Below are 19,926 nucleotides of genomic sequence, written 5' to 3'. Positions count from 1 at the left end.
TTATTTACTTAATCAGTATTTGTAGAGTGCTTACTACCTTGTTCCAGGCAGTTTTAAACATCATGTAAATATGTGGTCATTTAATAGTCATGACAAGCATAGAAGGCAGGTTGTAGAGTTGCACTGTTATGAGTGCATTTTATGTTATTGGTGTATATCTCTTTCCTTTTGTTTGACTGCAAGATCATTATGAGAAGAAACATTGGCATATTTGCTTTTGTGTCTTCCTAGAGTTATGATATGGTGATATACTCAAGTAGTAGTTATTGGAATAACTATTCATATAAGTAGTTAAGCAAGAACTCTAACTTGTCTATTTATGTTCAACTTGGGTTTTATTTTAGCCTTTGGATATTTTTCTTTTTAATTTTTACTACATGTGATTAATCAGTAATAAAAGATATCTTATTCTCTTCAGTTTGAACATTATTTTATTTCCTGCCTCAGAATCAAAATAAATGTTTTCACTGGGTTATTTCTTTAATTTCTCCTAATTATATTACATTCTGCTGTATTGGGGAAGTGCAGCTTTTAAAAGTCAAGTGGCATGCCACAATGGGGAGTCTTAAGAGCTCAATATAATAAGGAAAACATAACATGCCCTTTAGACAGATGTTGGACTCTGCATTTACTTCTCAATCATTAAAGAAATTGGGCACTAAAAATGGCATCAGTTTTTCAGGATGAACAGAAATAAATCACTACAACTATAGTGACCTAAACTATTAACTGGGAGTATTGTAAAAGTTCCCCTGTACCTGAAAGGACATCATACAAATTTTATTTTTAAATTTTTTTTCTACATGTGTAGTCAGAGATAGTACCAAGTTAGTGAAAAAAGAGAAAAAAAAAAATATGGGGACTGAGTTTAGTTTTCTGAAGTTCCAGGGCCTGAAAGAATATCAATGGCCACTTCCCTTCTTGAGTTGATAAAATCATAGTGGAATATTCTTCATTCCAATCCATATAGTCAGTGTGAAAATCAATTACCGTATAAGCAAGTCTTTATATGTTTAACCCAGCATCAGAAAACATATTTAGCATGGTTGAATGCAGGTTAAATGTCTGCTCATAAACCTCTCAAGAGACAGGTATCTGGACAAACCTTGAGTCCATGATCTGGCACCAACCCATTCCACAAAATCTCAGGAAATCTATTTGTTTTCTGCCATGAACCTTTAAAATCTCCAAATGACAAAACAAAAACATGGAACACTATGGATATCTGGCCTTTGTGATTTTGCTTTTGATCAGATCAGCAAGTTAACTTTCCTTGTGATTATGGTTTTCAACTTTTTTGGTGGATAAGGGGTTCAAGGTTGGTAGGTGGATATATATGTGCTGCTTGTCTGTATACTGGAGGGGAAACAGTGATCCACCAGCAGGTCTATTGCTAACTCTTAGGATAACAAAGGTTAGTGAATGAACTCCTGTAACTGGTAACAGAGGTAGTTGGCAAGCAATTTCTCAGCACAGCAGAACTTTCTGAAGACAAAGCACCATGTGTTCTAATCAAAGGCACCTTTCTGGTGAGAAAATTATGCCAAGTTCTTGGGTCATCTCATCTGACTACATCTGTCAGGTAAACATGGGACTGGAGATGTCAAGCTCTACAGTAGCAGAGCTTGAGGGAATATGGCAGTAACAGAGCTTAAGAGAATATGAGCTGTGAGGGAACATGACAAGAGTGGAGCCCAAATCCCTAAGAGGGTATGGGTTCTTGTGGGCACACACTTGAAGAGTGGAACATCAGTGAACATATTAATTTCTCTGACGAATTTTTCATAGTGGTAATGTAACCATTCATTCTAGCTTTCTTAGGACAGTCCTGTTTTACCTTTATCCCAACTTGATTGTCAAGGGTATTCACAAGCACACACAAAGGTGCCCTGCTCTGGATGGTAGGCATTATGGTCATCTACCAGGTATAACAGTGAATGCTGGTCACCAGAGTTGATAATACTCTTAAGTGAAGAGTGGATCAACACACAGAGATGAATAATGCAGCCAGCAAGTTACCAGAGAGAGCATTATGCTTAGCTGTGCAGAACAACATTATAGTCTTCAGGGGTACAAACAGGGTCTAATGTGTACCCAGAGCCCCCATGGTACCAATATTGCAAATACCACTGCAATAAGCAGAAAGCTCTATGCACACAGGTAGCTGCTCTGAGAAGTAGCACCTGGAATTGACCTTATTCTCTGCTTCATTTCAGATCAATGAGCTTAACTGATTTTAAAGTTCCTTCCTTGTTAAAAACAACAATGACAAAAACCCACCACCAACAACAGCAAAAAAGAAAAAAAACAAAATCAGACCCTTCTGTTTACCTTCGTTTGTAATTCTCTCCCTTCATTATATCTTTTTGTTTAAATTTCTTATTACCCCTACTGAAATTTGTGTGTGTGAGTGATCGTGTGTGTGTGATCGTGTGTGTGTGTGTCTGTGTGTATTGCGTGTGGGAGAGAGGGAGAGAGAGAGAGAGTGAAAGATTGAAAACTGAACCCAGGTGTGCTCTACCATCTACCTACACCCCCCAGCTCTTTTCTTATTTTGAAACAGGGTCTTGCTAAATTGTTGAGGCTGGGGCCTATAATCTTCCTGCCTTAGCCTCTTGAGTGGCTGGAATTATAGAGGTATTGTACCAATTTTTTCCCTAATATTTATACTGAAATATCCCTGTTGCTTTTTCTAATTATTCTGAATCAGATCAATTTTTAACATCACCATATATTTTGAGTGCTAACTATGTGTAAAAACTGGTATCTATGCTAGGAATGTAATGGTGTCAGTGACACAAAGCTGTTCCTATTCTCATGGAGCTCATACACTAGGAGGAGGAGAAACATACTAATCCAATAAAAACCCCAGTGAGTATAACATTGGCTTTGTGCTGAATGCTAGCAGAAAGTTTCCCTGGTGCTCCAGAAGGGGAACTGATGCTTTGAGGGCAAACAGAAGGGGCTTCTTAAAGAAGGTGAAGGTGACTTGGGGGTGAACTGTAGAGCACAGGCAGGGGCTCCATGGAGGAAGGAACACAGAGTAGGTCTCTGACAGGTGGGAATGAGCCTGGGAAAACATGGCGCCAGAGGAGGCTGCAGAGTGCTAATGTCTAACCTCGTTACATTAGCAGAAGTCATGCAGAGAAAGAAAATTTTGAAGGGCTAATCACTTTCTAGCTACCAAGAAATTTGGGAAACAGTATATCTCTTCTAGGCTTGTTTCGTTCTTACTGTTTGCACAAGAGAATAGAAGATTGACCCTTAGAATTTCTGGAACTTTCCAAGCCAATTATCTGTTTAAAATATTATTTTTTTTACATGAAACAAAGCAATAACCTAAGGCACTCAATTAGTAATCTACTACAGCATCTTGATTGAATTTTTCCCAAAGTAATCCCTTTGAATTTAGGTTGGATATTTCTACAGCAGAAGCAATTTTAGAGAGCAGTACATGGTGTTGCGGATATATTCAACTGTCGCTAGCTTATGCTAATGCAACTAGACTTATGTCTTTTCTCTCTGCAATAGGCAAAAAAAGTCTCAGAATCTATTTGGGGACAAAGAAGGGGCAGAGGGACTCTGGTGCTGACAATGCAGACAATGTAGTCTATTCATAAATTGTACCAAACTAGCTTTTTTTTTTGAGAAAGGATCATTAATATTGATAATGATAGAGAGGGAACTTAGGACAGTTCTCTGAATAACTAGACCAGAATTCTAGTGTTAAACTTAATCAGTTATGACATTTTCAAATATAATTGTACCAGGGGAGGAAGTCTGGCTGAATTCCTGACAGAATCCCCAGGACACAGATTTTTAGACGGTAAAACAAATCATTCTTTGAATATTTTCCTTTTGAGCTCCTGCTTGTCTCAAGAAAAACCTGAATCATGAAACCAATTTTATTCTTTTTGAATTATCTTAGCAAGGAAAGGTATCAAAAGAAGCAATCCAATGAATAAAATACATGACATTTAACTTCTTAAAAGAACATTGCTTGAGGTCAATGGTTACTTTCGTTGACATTTTTGTACTTCTCCAATCACATCACCTTTATTAGCAAATCATTTGGCACAAACTAGGTCCTTCATGACAAAACATGAAAATAGCACTCATATGTTTGATTCTTGGTGATAAATGCTATTTAAATGTTGATGAAGAAGACTCAGAAGCATAAAGGGCAATGTTAGAAGGAGAGAGAATAAAGAAGTCCGTTAACAGATATGTGTTCTGAGTTCCTAACTTAAGATACACTCCTGAAGCCTGGACTACATGGGTCATCTTTTGACTACTTGATATCCCTAAAATTTCTTCTGCCAAACAATGACTATCCCAATAGGAAGTGAAGAGGCTGAGCTCAGGAATTGAGGGATTGTGTGTGACAGCATATGAGTGGCATATGATCTATAAATTACCCACATTGCCCTCATCTTTTTAAACTCAATTAAATCCAGTTGCTAGTGTAGAAACACAGGGAACTGAACCTGAGGATCCATGAATTCCTGAAGATATATGAGCCATTGATAGATATCCTCTCTGTGAAATGGGTACAAAATGTGACATGTACATAGTGGGGACAATGTCACAGAGAAACCCCACGAGGTACAGTTAATCATAATTCAACATAAAAAGGCTCCAGAGCATGTGCTATCAATTCAGATACAAAGAAACTTTACAGAAGGGAAATTTTTTGTGCTCATTTTGTTTTCTAAATGACATGAAATTAGTTTCTTCATAGTGCTTGACAGAGTTTGGTCAGTGTTATTTTTTATTTTTATTTTTGACTCCTAATCAGTGCTCTTACAGTTTCCCTTTGCTTCTAGACCTACAAAGTCGCTCTATAATGTTGGTAATGTATTTAGGACCTGAGAAGTGGTGGCTTGCAATGCCCAAGCATCTGACCTGATTTGAACTTGCAGTCAAGAATCAAAGACAGAGTTTTCCTGGTGGACAAGGGGAATATTTTGTGGATTTTTGTATCACTTTCAATACTTAGCATGGTGTCCTGCATAAGGTATTTTCTCAATAAACATCTTATGAATTTTTAAATGGAAAAACTTACTTCTCCAAATAAATAATCCAAAAAGGAGAATTTTTTTTCAGTACTTCCCCCTTGTGGAACTCTAGGGCTAAATGATAAAACCACTTACAATAGCTACTGAAAGTCCAGAACATACTGGACTCTGTTTTTAAAAATAAATCCAAATTAAATTGAATAGGACTGGTTAAACTAAATTGTTGTTCTGGGCTCTGTAGGCACTGCCTGCCAACTAATGGAATCAAAGAACTCTTTTAAAACATTTTCTGAGATTCAAGTGGATTTAAGAAAACTTCGAAAGGTTGCACAAAGAATGCAAACCATATAATATTGTTAGTATAAACCATATAATATTGTTAATATTGCCAAAGTATTTACTTAAAAAACGAGTGCAACTTTAATGTCCCTTATTTGAGGATCTGAATTATGATCACAGCTGTAATGACTCTGATATACAGAACTCATGTATCTTGATGCAAAAGTAGTGATAGACTTATTGTTATTAAGAGATCATGAAAATCTAAAAATACACACAAAATCTAAAAATATAGTCAATTTAAAGAGTCCTTCAACATTCAATATGTCCTTATATTTCAAAGTAGAATAAAGGAGTAAAAAGAAAGAAAATCATGATTCTAAATAAAGTCTTTCTATTTGAAGTAATCATAGAAAGTAAATTAATAATAATAATGACAATAGGGGAAAATTTTAAAAGATTTAAAAAGAGACAGTAGGGGAAAATAAATATGGTCAGAGAAATTTCCTTCATACACAAAATTTACTTTAGGCAAAAATTTCTCTATCGAAATTCCCATAAGAATTTTTGTACTACTGGGGAGAACATAATCCAAACCATATTGGAATTAAATGATGCAAAACTTAAAACTATCTTGAAGGGAAGTCTCTGATATTCCTGAAGCATAAACATTCACCATTTTAATATTTCCTCTACATTCTTAACATTCTCAAACACCTACCAGAAGGAGGACAGCTACCTCTATCTTTGTCTCACAGACCAAAAAAAAAAAAAAAAAAAGTCTAAAACTAAAGTCCTGAAATTTACAATATTAATACCAAAATTAAAAATCTGAGCTTCTCCCAACACCTACACAAATTCTTTCTGTCCTATATGATAGAAGGCAGCCCAGTTCTCAGGAGAATTAATTGGTTAATGGTACAGGCTTTGATTAGGACTTATTTTCAAGTCTAAAAAAGACAGACTGCTTCTCTGCACTGAGATTTTTGTGGTTCCAGCTTTACTCTTTTCAAGTGTGCATGAGGACCACTGTCTGTAGCAAGTTGAAGAGACAGCAGGGAAAGCAGCAGAAGAACTCGTTAGACATGAACAGTCAGAGCCACTGTGTGACATGACAAGATGCCAGGCCTGGAAGGTGGACGCAAGTAGAGGTGGGCCGGTTCTAGCAGAAGGTGCCCAAGTCACACTACATGTCTTGGGGTCAGTAGGACGCTGGTCTGCACCTGCCCCCGTACTCACAAGGTGTGTATTCTTGAGTAAATGGTTTATTATTGCTTTATAAATGTTATTGTTCAACTTTTTACTGTTCATATCCATAGAGTTCTTTTACATTAACGATATGTCAAATGATTATGGAGGTTCACTTCAATTAAGAAAATTACCCTTGGAGAAATAAAAACATCTAAATTCTAGTTGTAATTAAGTTTTGGTTTAAAAATACAGAGAATGATTGTCTGTTTTTGAAAGCAAATCCAGTTAGCAGCAAATTCTGGGAAATAAAAGAAAACTTTTATAAACATACGCATGAAATCTAGTCACCAGATGAAACCATGTGGTAACTTAAAACACTACTGCCCTGCCAAACTTGGTCCTGAGAGTACATACATGACTATCTAAGGACATATAATAGAATAATTTCTATTGTGTTTCTGAGATAGACTGAGGCTGTGTTTCTTAGATAGACTGAGCAAGCAGATAAATCACTCAAACAATGCAGCAAGAGGCTATGGAGTGCTTAGCAAGAGAGGACAGAGCGGCCATGATTCAATATCAGCCCTGTAACGCTACAAGGACTTTATATACAAAGGGAACTATCAAGACAGGCATGTGTGGTCCTATGACAGTGTTTCTGAACTTGCTACTTGAAGACTTTTGTGTGCTTAGTGATTGAAATTCAGTGGCATGAGTTATAATTCAGAGTCTGTAAGAAGAAGAAGATTCCATCGTAATCCCCAGATGTGGTTATCACTCTAATCCCTGTCTCTCTTTTCTGGGCTCTGATACTTTGGAGGAGACTTGTGGTCCATACTGATGGCAATGATCAAATATGCCTCTTTTCACAATTTAAAAGTATCCATGGAATTCTTGAATACAATTTTGACTATTTCATTCTGTAAATTAACCTCTTGAGCTTTGTAGTATTCATTTTTATAAAATGTTCCAGTAAATACATATAGTGAAACATTTTCCATGTTTCATATTACTAAAGACATAGGTTTAAAGTTAGGGGAAAATCCATATACTTTAAATATTTTCTATGTACAGTTTACCTATTATAATCAATGACCTAAGTTCTTCATTATAAAGATAATATATGTCCATGACATGTTTAAAAAAGTAAAAGCATATGGACAAAAAGGAAATAGAAAATATTAGTGCTTTTCTTAGCCACTCCTTCTTCCCACTCAGATAATCTCTACTGTAGCTTTCTAGAAAAGTATCAAGTGCCTTCCATAGGTGCATTTTACAGTGTTTGACACAGGTATACACATATCAAGGATCTAAATGGCTGATTTGAGGTATTGATTTCTGACTTCATGTTCTGTAAACATTCCTTATCAGGTACACACAGTTAAGGCTACATAACTTTAAAAGAAAGAGGAAAACTAAAACAAAGGTCATAATAGAGTGAAAAGGCAACTAACCTTTTTCCACCTCATTCAGATTAGCAGCTGGCAGCGACAAAGACAGAAGAGACAAGAGACTTTTTACATCGCGATACAACAGTAGAGCACAGGAAGCCAATGGCAGCATTAACAAAGAAGCCAGGGTGAGGAGGCAAACAAAAGCGAAGCTTAGATTTCTTACCTACAGCTGGGCCAAAAGCATACACATGGAGGGAAAGGAGGCAAAGTGTAAACGCCATCACAGGGAGCTACAGGTCTGCATCTAGACCAGGGGAGGTGACACTGGTTGCTTGGCTATTTAAGATGCACAGTGAATGGTTTGTGTGTGGGCATTAGAGATTTGGAAAAACAAACAAACAAACAACAACAACAACAACAAAAAAACCGATATGGCATAAAATGGAGAAATTAAAATGTTCTGAATATTTTCCACAACATGGATTCTGAGACTTTATGTTTCCAACTTGTATGGAAATCTTCTTTTTTCCTAATTCATTTAATACTAGTAAGCAATATGAGGGCCTAAAATATGATCAGCGTTGCATCATAATTGTATGCGGTCCCATGAGGAATGAGTTACTTAAGACACATTAGTCTTGACATAATAGATCCAGATCCAGGGTTCTTTTCTGTTGTGAAACATGAAAAAACACATTGTTCAATTCAACACTATATAGCTCTAGAGCCCAAGAAAAGGTGTCCATATTTCATGTTTTTGTTGGTTTTGAACTTGGCCAGTTTAAGAAATTTCTTGAATATTTTTGTCAAAAAAGGGGCTTGTTTTCAGGAAGAAGATATTGAGTTAGAAATATAAAAAACAAGCTCCAAATCTGAAGCTAAAATTAAAACTGTAGAATCAATTCTTAGATTATTTAACAATTCCAAGTTCTACTTTCCCAATTCTTAGAACAGTGATTTTAATTTATAATTTAACCTTTCAAAAATTAATCTTGCCAGAAGAATACTCCTCAGTCATGCACTGTGCAATTAGCTGGACAGGGGATGGGCTGAAGTGAAGAACAGTTTTGATGATGAGGGTGAGGACAGAATGACAGCAGTGGCCCTTAAGATTTATGTTATAAATCTATTCAGGAAGAAAAAGCAAGAGTTTTCTCTTCTAATAAACCATTAACTACTTACTGTGATATTTTGGTTACTCAGTATAGAAATAACGTTTAATAAATCACCCAATGGTGGTCACTTTCCTTAGAGTATTTCTTTTTTCTTTCTTCCTTTTTAAATTTTTTTTTTGTGTGTTTGTGTGTGTGTGTGTGTGTGTGTGTGTGTGTGTGTGTGGTGCTGGGGATTCAACCCAGGGACTTGAGCATGTGAGGCAAGCGCTCTACCAACTAAGCCATATTCGCAGCCCTCTTCTAATTCAGTTTATGGCCCACTCATCATGTCATCATTGCTCTGCATGATTATTTTCAGATCTCTGGATTTTCTCCATTGACAAAATTATGCTCATTTTAACTTCACATAGGTGACAATGCAAACATTGACACCATAATAATTCATGAGCTTTTTCTATGAAGTTTTATTGGTAGTACCTATTGGTACCTAAACAGAGTTTACTTTCTTATTGTGTGTGTTTGGCATGCAGAGTGAAAAATCTTCAAAGCAAAAAGCAACTTGTGACTCAAATGATTTTTAAACAATGACAACATTATTATATTCCCTGAGCATAGCAGGGTTTCTGTTCCCAGATCTCATGCTCATTAATCAGATTCCAAAATTAAATTTAACACAATATAGTTACATTATAAGAAAATTCCTCCCTAACTGAAGACTTGGATGAAACAGGATATAAAACTCTAGAGTCTGATTTATACTTTCCTATAATTAAAGGCCACTTATGTGCCACTGATTTCAAAATGCAGATGGTTGTTTGATATTTTTGAAATGAGCTCATTTCACATATGCACAAAAACACTACAGTTAAAAGATGAGTTATAAATTTTCCCCATTTAGATATCTTCTATACTGCCAAACTGTCAAAATTTCATGGCCCACAAGACCCTGTCCAAGGTTATAATGGTAATATCTTCATGTTTTGTATGTCATGCACTTTCTCTTGAGTTCAATATTTTTCTTGATCCTCTGCCCAAATTAAAGCAATCCAATTTTTGTAATAGTTATAAGCTAAAAAGTCTAAAGGGGTTTCAGTTCCTCTGCAGAGACAAACCTCTTAATGGGTAGTAATGGTAGGTTCTTGCGTGACAGCTTTCATAAATGTCACATTTTGGCTAAGAAGTGGTTTTGCTAAGCTTTGGGTTATTATGATATGTTTTAAAGGAAGAGATCTGATGTAGTTGGGAAAGTCACATTTCTCAGAGGAAGGTGCACTGAATAGAACCATTCAAGATGGGAGGACATGTGTCAAAGACGTGTAGGATGAGAGCCTAGGAAATGAAAGGTGAGCAGATAAGACAAAGACAGAAAAAGAAAACAAAAGAATAAGGAATAGCAAAGCTAAAGCCAAAGCAGGGGGACCCCTTCAAACCAACTCAGTATCTACCACCTTATTTAAATTATCGTAAGAAAGACATACAAGAACCTGAACACAGCTGTGCTCCAAGCCCAGATTTCATCAGGAAGGGAAAATATTTATATATATTCATTCATCCATTCTTGGTTTCCATGCATAAAAAGGCATAGATAGCAAAATTATGCTTGCAATGCTTGGGTCTCATTTGTCTGGTGGAATCACAGTAGGTTGGTTTATAGAGGTCTCCAAGATTAAGTGGGTTCTTAATCACTTTTCAAAATGATCAGAACAATGACAGAAAAAGAGACCTATTTTTGTCCTAAGACAGTATTAAGTAACAGATTTTAGTGCAAACATTGGGTTTTTACACATATCAAATTAGCCCTCAGGTTATCAGAGTAGCTGTAAGGGCTCCAGAATCTGTGGCCACAGGGTCATGCCAAGTATGAGAGGTATAAGTTTTATTGGTGGAAGTGAGAGCTTTGTAGCACCTAAACTCTTTCAAACCCCTGTACTATAGGTGCATGTTTAGATTTATTTCCTATCCTTATCCCGTGGTTAATACAAAATATCAAAGAATGCTCAAATTTTGCCTGCTAAGCAGTATAAACACTCTATCCATGTAATAGAACAATTAGTGATACAGCATGCTCACATTTCTTCTGAAAACAGTATAACATTACATGACATAAGGTGCCTTACTCCTATTTAAAAGACCTGAATCACAGAAAATGCAGCTTCAGAGACCCTTAAACAGATCTGAGCTGTTAAAACTGAACTTCATTATTGTATTTAGCAGTTTTTCATCATGAAAGATACTTTCCCATCAAGAAAGGTATTGATAAAAATTTAAATTTCAGTGGTTTTCCAACAAACCCTATGAAAGTTAGCTATATAGAGGTGTGTGCATCTTCAATGTTTTGAGATGTTAGCCTTAGCCACATCTATAGATATTTCAGTCTCTGATTTTCTTAACTATGTATTGGATTTAATGGAAATATAATTAATAAAAATATCCAGATAAATGGAAATGTTAGCTTTCAATAGACTAGTAGAATGTACTTCTTTATTTTTTTAAAAACTATAATATGGAATTATTTTTCTCCATTAAATATAAGAGATTAAGGAACAAAAAGACAACTATGAATTTTCTTACTCATAGTCACAAATATCAGTCAAACAGATGCTCTGTCAAAATAGATAGGCCATAAACTTGATGTTGATTTTATAGCAAATTGGTTTAAATTGAGTGGAAGTTTAGCAATTTCGATAGTCATATGAGATTTATCACCCACAGAGACAAAATGCCAGAAAAAGGGTGATGGCTTTGTAAGAGTATCCCAAATGTTCAGTCTCTTCCTGATTTTCATCTTGAAGGACTTGGGTCACTAGAAGCAAATACTTGCTGGTAAAAAAATAAACATAGACGAAGTATCTCAAATGTTTAATTACATTTTGGCTATTTTAAAAATTCTCTCTTTTCACATATGTTTTGGTGAGTTGGTTTGTATGGGGAAAATGACTTAAATGGAAATGCTATTGAATTGTGGGATAAGAACTTTCTACATGAAAAATTCTTTTTTGCTGCAGAGCAATGACTTTATAATGGACTCATGTTGCACTGAGCTTGCTGGGTCTTATATTTGATTGTCTGAAACCATCTTAGTTCCTTCCATTATTTACATTATATCTAATTTACAAAACACCTACCAGTTATAGAATAATAGAATGGATTAGTAAATAAATAGGAGCATAGTGCCAATGATGCTTTCAAAGAGACACAGTGATTGATGGCATAATGTTTCCCAGTGTTCATACCTGTGTACTCAGGTGGGCAAAGGCATGTGTAGTTATTGATCCCATCAACACATGTAGAATTATTTTCACAGTCATTGTCTTCACAATCATCAACATTGACTTCACAATTTTCTCCTTCAAAACCATCAGCACAGATACACCTGAATATCAGGGCAGAAAGGCAAAATAAACACAAAAACAATTCACATCTTTTTTGCTGGTTTTTAAATCCATGTGATCTAAATATTGAAAAAAAACCATAAATACATTTGTAAATTATAGGGCTCATAAAATTATAAGAATTTGTTTTTTAAAAGTTTTGAAGTGACATGTTGTAAGTATTGATTTAATGTAATATCAAACAAACCAGAAAACATTAAAAAATAAAACTTATGTTGGCTTCAAGATGGTAAGTGGCTTCAGGGTCTTAAAAACCAATATTTCCAGGTCTGATACAGAAATAAAGTTTGACTCCACAATCATAGATATCTTAATTCCAAGTTTTTCTCTAATAGAGTAATTTATGCTTCTTTACTCAGAAATGAGGAGGAACTAATTCTGATTCTTAAAATCACATCATCTCCTACTCTATATGAAATGTTTAAGATGTCTGGCAACAAAAAAGAAATGTAAAAATTAAGTTTTGACTTCCTTGCAATTACAAAATATGAACATTTTCTCTAAGATAATAAATGCAATTTACCACACAAAATATTGTATATTTAATCTCGAGTAATATCAGTATGAGCTTTGAGTAAAGTGTAGATGGATAAGAGAAAATTTTGTAACAGAAATGAAGTATTTTTCTTCTATAAAGTGACAATTCTAACAAGTGTTAGTAGTAGATTAGCATTCTAAAGTGAAATTCTTAATGTCACTTAATGGACTCTTTCATAATTCATGAAGTACATCTGAAGTAATTGTACTGTATGATTAAATAATTCCAGATTTAAAATGTTCACAGCATGATTGTCTATGTATATTGTGGCCTGGAAATGAATCATTAATTTTCTGTTTCAGTGGGACCTACATCTCATCATTGCACACTGTCTGTTAAAGCAATAAGCAAATCATCAGATGAATGCAGGACTTGCAGTAAGGGAAGAGTTGGCTATTAATTAGCATAATTGAGCCAACACTTTGTCTTGCCCTAATCTGACTTGATTAATCATATGTGTATGTGCATGTTTTTAAATTTTTGATTTGTAACATCCTAAGCTGAGAACCCTGTGGAGTCTCCATTTGTTTTTAATATTGCAGTATACCTCTGGGAGGGACCAATACATATTGTCTTTATTCTGTTTTTCTTTTTTAAAAGAATGCCCTTGGGTTCGAAAAGGAAAATGCCTGTTTTCTTAGTTATTCTTTCTCCAATACTTCAGACAAAGGAAATCACAGCCTCATGACTTACCAGAATCCATCTTTTCCCCCTTCTTTCAAATGGCAAGTTCCTCCATGTTTACATGGGTTACTGATGCATGCATGAATTGGGACATCGCAATCCTGCCCCTGTAGAAGGAATGGCCAAGTTTTAGGTTGAATACAAATGAGGACATCCACAGCGCACAGAGAAAGCATAGTAGAATTATGGAGGCATGCCAAAAAAAAAAAAAGAAAAGAAAAAAAGATATGTTTCCAGACTGTGGCTCTCACGACAGCATCTACTTACCTTGAAGCCATAGGGGCAGGTACATCTATAAAAGTCAACTGGATCATTGTTACAGGTGCCATCATTTTTACAGGGATTTGATAAGCAGGGATTACACTTAGCTAGAATGTTGACATCGACAGGGCCTAAAAATTAATTGAAAAATAGGAGAAAGAGATTTTTTTCAATGTTAGTTCATTTAAAATAATTTCTACTCTTTAATGTAACAGTAAATTTTGGATACAATTATAGGTCATGTATCTATATGTGTTTCCCCAACAAATTGAAACAAGGAATCAGCATAATCAGGTGTTCAAACATGCAACACATGGCTGTGATAGTTTTGGGTCAGATCTGGACTCTGGATTGATAGTTTAGGGGGTTTGTGTCTAATGTTAATGACATCAACATCACAGGGTAAATTCCCTTATGAGTTCAAAGTTTATGTGGATGCATTTCATGGTAACTGCCTACATTTCAGTTTTAGCCAGTTTCATGGAAATGCATGCTATTAGTCTCAGAGAGGACCACGAATGTAGTGATGGGATATGAGAGTTTTATGAAAAAGTAGAAATATATCACTATAATTAAAAGTATAATAGAACACACATTCCCAGATAGCACTAGCTTGGTATTGTTACTTTCACACAGGAGATACAATCTGTGTTCTGTGATCTTGGTGAGCTGTTTGGGTTTTTTGGTTTTGTTTTGTATTGTTTTATGTGTGTGCTAGAGGTTGAAATTTGGGCCTCACACATGCTAAGCCATGCTTTATCACTGGCTATACCCCCAGCCTCACTGCTACTATTATACATATAGAAATAAAGTAAAAATGTAGTCTCCATTACATTCTCCCTTGCATCCTTTTAATTCAGTTTGTTAGTTCTTTAGCACAATAGATAATGGCTGAGATTCACATTTTCCTCTCCAAGAAAAATAAATATCATTAAAATGATCTATACTTGCAGTCTCACATTTTTAAGTTTCATGATCCATAGTAGGCCTAGATGAAATGCAACTAGTTTCCCATTATTTGCACTTATTTGATAAATGGCTAATAATGCTGAAAATGAACTATTCTCCATAAAATTATGTTCCATTGATGCTACATTTTTACATTTGTAAAAGCTCATTAGCTTTCTTTTAAGAAGCTGTTTCTGACTAGGATTATGGAAAAGTGATATCTCTATACATAAAATAGAAATATTTTATAAAAAATTCATTGTATTGTTGTTACCAATGATCTCTTTGTAGCTCTTTATCTTCATTGGAATGAGCAATAGTAAATTCAGTCCTGCATGTCATTACACACAATTCCTAACAAAGTAGTTTGGATAATTATTGTGATTATATGTTGAGCATGCCCCCAATCCTTATTATCACTGACATAACCTTCTAATGTAACTTCACCAAAATACTGTATGATTTCTGCTTATTTAAGCTACCTTTCATGAAATCACTCTACAGATTAGAGCATATGTTTGTGAGTTATGCAAGAGAAAATAAATTTACATAGTGGTTGTGGAGTTCATCACCATGGGAAATACCAGTACTTATTCAAATAACAATTTTGAATTAAAACCCATGAAAAAGAGAGTGCTTTGTGTTGTTTTTCTACTAACAATACTGAACTAAAAAGGAAAACCCTGAGTTATATTTACATAGAAATTCCTGTTTCTTTTCAACATTTGGAAATGGATGACAGTTATTGGGATGACAGTGTTAATGGGAAGGGTGGTAACTGCTTTTAGTGATACCTCACTCACTAGGGACCACCATATCAATACCAGTATCTCTTCCACTTTTTTCTTGGTAACCAAAACAACTTAGTTCAGTCTCTGTATCAAAATATAGTTTGGAAATTACTGGAATTAATTCTGAAGTGGGCCTCATGGAGTTCAATTTCTTACCTCCCCCATTACTTATCAACTATAGAACAAAAAATTCCACTTATCAGCATATTGGAGAAATTAAAGGTGGGAATTAGTTCAAACAGTTAATTAAATTAGCATAACATCTCACAATAAATGGCTTTGTGTTTGGTAAAATTCTATTTAGAGTCAGTAATAGCAAAAACATATCTAATTATTTGGGAGAGAAGAAAGAATGGAACTCAGAACAAAGGTACGGGATGAAACCTTTGTGAAATGCAAGCAAAACATCAGGTCAGTATGTGCAAGCATGTGAACATTCATCTGGCTGTATCCCAAGACCTTGAGGAAAAATGTTTTTTGGTCTTTCTGTGCTTTCAAACTTGTTAAGTCTATGATTGAGTAGAAGAGTTCAGGGCTGGCAGTTTTCAAGTTCATCCTGTGCAATGAGATGCCTTTCAAAAATTAAGTTTAAGCATTTAGATAAGAAGCTAGAGATAGTGTTGGGCAGAGGACGTGGATATACCTTGAAGAACTTAATAAATCAATAGGTAACAAAACTGCTGGGATGAAGGAATCTTTGTCCATTTTACCAGAGAATCTATAATTTTATTTAGTAGATGTCCACTGAACCAAATGACTAATAAGCAATATCTAATTTGTCCATTTTTTCCTAGGAACAAATTTAATTTCCTACATTACTAATTAAGCTGAATTATTTTCATATTGAGAATTTGTACATGTATATGAAAGAAGATTTTTGTCTCTTTGTATAAATATTCAGTGTAGTTGAAAAATCAGGGTAATAAGCATTTTCACATTGAAAGGCTACTCTGACAATTTGTTAAACATGCCGAACTGTTTTGGGGGCACTGGATTTGGGAACACAGTAAAATATTGAGTTCTAACTTCAGTTAGTAAAACAGACTTCTAGAGCTGGCATTCTATTTGCTCCTCCTTTCTGATATTTTTCTTTAAAATCAGTTCTTCAAAGATAATTTATTTCTATTACTTGAATTTGAATTGAGGAATGCAAAAGATGATTGTAGGTTGTATAAATTCCAAATGTACATAGCAGAATTCTTTTGTATCTCCAAATACTTACAATGATGTGTGTGTTTTTTGTATATATATATATATATATATATATATATATATATATATATATATACACACACACATACATACACACACACACAAGGACTCCAGGGATGGTTGAAAATTTTGAAAACTATATAGGAACTATTAAGAACATCATGGGAATGGAAGCAGTTATCAAGACATAATTAACTTCTGGTGTACCAGAACCCAGGGTTAATGATTTTCATATTGTTGAGGAATATGATCATGATTTGGAAATTTGGTGTGAACAGCCATTAAAAGAAACAGAATAACTTGAGGAAGCAGGGGAGGTTCTTTTGGTTCTGGCATTGCTGCTTGGAAGGGAAATGTAATTTTCAAGCCTTTTCCTTTTATAAAGCTAACTGTTTCCAAGAACGGTTCAAATATTGTCAACAAATTAGTTTTTGTGCAATGGGCACCATGGAGAAGAAATCTCATTTCCAGAAGATGGTTGTGTACTAGTGTTGCTGAAATGAATACGGCTGGAGTAGGGTACCTGGATTGATGCAATAGTTGGTCCTGACTTAAGAAAGCATGTAACATCAGCTCCATGGATATAGGTGTGTTTAGTTTAATAATTCAAAGGGAAATGAGAAGAAGGTTTGGTTCACAGTCTGTTTCTGTCAATTACTTTAATCTTTAATGAACGAACTGCTGGACTTCAAATCCATTAAGGTTTGTAGGCGGACTTGCTTACTTGACTCAAATCACTAGCTATGCACCTAACTCCAATATTGCCACCCACTGAGAGTTGTATATCACTATGATTTATTGCCGAAAGCTCCAAACAAAAACTTCTAACCACGCTCCTGACTCTCCCTTAATTCTGGCATCCCCCAGAAACATGAATCCAACAACATAATTCTCTAGCTTTGCCCTTAGTGCAGTCTGATGTAGAACAAAGACAAAAAGACATGTAGAGAATATCTGATGTTGGTCATAATGAGCCAAAAGGAGACTTTTATTCAAGACCAGTGAGTCTATGTTTCACTTGCTATTACTGCATTTCTTAAGCATTAACAGCAGAGATATATTTGTTAACATTCTATTGTTATTTATCAAATAATTATTGAGGATCTACTTTTTGCCAGGCACCAGGTTATGTTTGGGAGGATCAAGGCCAAAAAAAAAAATGCCTGAGTTCCTGGAAAAACTTACTGTTCAGCAGTCAAGACACACATGTATCAATTAGAGAAAGAATGTGGGAAATGAGAAGGCAATCTTACAATACTTGTTTTTAGATTCTACAGACCATTAAGGCAAAGGAATCCACAAAGTGAATGGAAGGATGCGTTTGAAGTTCATAATGAAAGTCATGGCTAGATAGTTGAGCAACAGACTGAAATCAATCAAGAATGTAATAGGGCCAAGGACAGAATTACACGTGTCTACATTAAAGACTGTGTTAAAAAGGAGATGTTGGCAATCAGAACAAAGAAAGAGGAAACTATAATGTATATAAAGGAGCTGTAGCCACCATTGCCTAAAATGAAGAGAGAGCCAATGGTAACTGAAAAGAAGCCATTGAATTTAGAAACATGCAAGTTGTTGGAGTCCTCATAATAGTTTCAGTTGAGATACAGATGGGCACCAGATGATGGGGGTTAAAATTCTATGAATTTGCATTGCATAAAAGGTTACATGTGACTCCTTTAGGATCACCAGGCTTGATCATTGACTCCAGTTTAAATGTGATCTTAGACCAATAAATGAACTTCTTATGTTTAAACATAAAAGAACAATACTTATTTTATGGAATTATAAAAAGAGAATATGGATGTGAAATGTTCAAAACTGAATGTATAATTGTTGGTTTTCTTGACCCTATTAAAACAAATGTCAGTTAAAAATTTCCCAGTTCAAAATCTTAAAACATATAATGAAAAATAGTCCCTGTTTATTTTTTAAACAGTGGTGCTTTTGATATATAACTATATAACTATATACTTTTGATAATTATATATATATATATATATAGTATATATATAACTATATACTATATATATAATCTGAATTTAGCTAATGTATACATTATAATCCCCCCAAAATAATGCTATTTTAAAATTAAAACAATATATTAGTGATCCTAAATCTGAAAGTGTAAAATTCTAAATAATGTTTCAAAATAGTGAATTTTCCATTACTTCTAGTTTGGGGTAAATTAGTTAATCATCTTCATACTTAGTTAATAACTAAAGATAATATCAATCAACAATTTTGAGACACAAACCAAGTTTATAAAAAATCCCCCCAAAAGGAAGAAGTTGCCCTTGCTAAAAATTAGTAGTATTTCAATGTTGTTGCTGAGGGGTGGTCAAATTTCTACTAGGAGTTCCCAAATCTACAGGATTCTTAATGTATATAATTAGGACAAGAGATCAGCCAGTGGGTGGCAAAATGTTAATTATTTTAGGATTTCAAAAGTTTCCAGGTTCTTGACACTCAAGCTGACTCCTACAAATGAAGTAATTACATTTTTTTAGCAGCGTTTCTGTGTGTTTATTTGATCCCATGGCTATCAGACACCTGACTACCTGGGTCTCCACCTCTGTTCCATTTCTAATTTCACTTCTACTTGGCTTCCTGTGACAATGTCCTGATGGCTTCATGGACACGGCAATGTCACTACCATTTCATAGTTGTGTAGTTCAAGTAGATATCACTAATATCTAATATGTATTTCTATCACCAAAATTCCATATTATTTTAGAATTATCTACTTTAACATATATACTAATAAAATATAAACTCCAAGAAGATAGAGGTTTATATTCTATGTTGCATAATGCTGTATTCTTACAACCTCAGAACTGTGTTTGGCATATAGTAGGAACTGTAATATTTATTAAATGAATGAAGATATATATCATTAATTTCAAATAGAATGCTCACTCCTAAGCATGCTTAAGTGTTCAAGAAGTGTTTATAAATGAAAAATAAACAAACAAACAAACAAAACCACCTGGAGTCTTTTAGTTAAAGTGTAGCTAAATCATCCTAAACTAGGAGTCTTAACAGGAATATTGGAAATTAGCAAATTTCAAGTTGCATGATAATTTTGTTAATGAAAATCAGG

General features: G+C 34.6%; 1 protein-coding gene across 3 annotated transcripts in view; it reads right to left on the bottom strand.

Annotated features, from left to right (window-relative positions):
- Positions 1-19,926, bottom strand: part of Slit2 (slit guidance ligand 2) — a 331,792-nt gene that overhangs the window by 24,880 nt on the left and 286,986 nt on the right. For all 3 annotated transcript variants that reach the window (XM_027936332.3, XM_027936326.3, XM_027936338.3), the window contains 3 exons: positions 13,879-14,003; positions 13,621-13,718; positions 12,231-12,370 (listed from right to left, as the gene is read on the bottom strand). In XM_027936332.3, the coding sequence (XP_027792133.3) occupies positions 12,231-12,370; positions 13,621-13,718; positions 13,879-14,003 (363 nt within the window). The remainder of the gene's footprint in view (positions 1-12,230; positions 12,371-13,620; positions 13,719-13,878; positions 14,004-19,926) is intronic.

The sequence above is a fragment of the Marmota flaviventris genome, chromosome 7, assembly GCF_047511675.1.
Source record: "Marmota flaviventris isolate mMarFla1 chromosome 7, mMarFla1.hap1, whole genome shotgun sequence".
NCBI classification, from domain to species: Eukaryota; Metazoa; Chordata; class Mammalia; order Rodentia; family Sciuridae; genus Marmota; species Marmota flaviventris.
The sequence above is the reverse complement of the archived record's forward strand: the minus strand, read 5'-3'. Positions and strand labels throughout refer to the sequence as shown.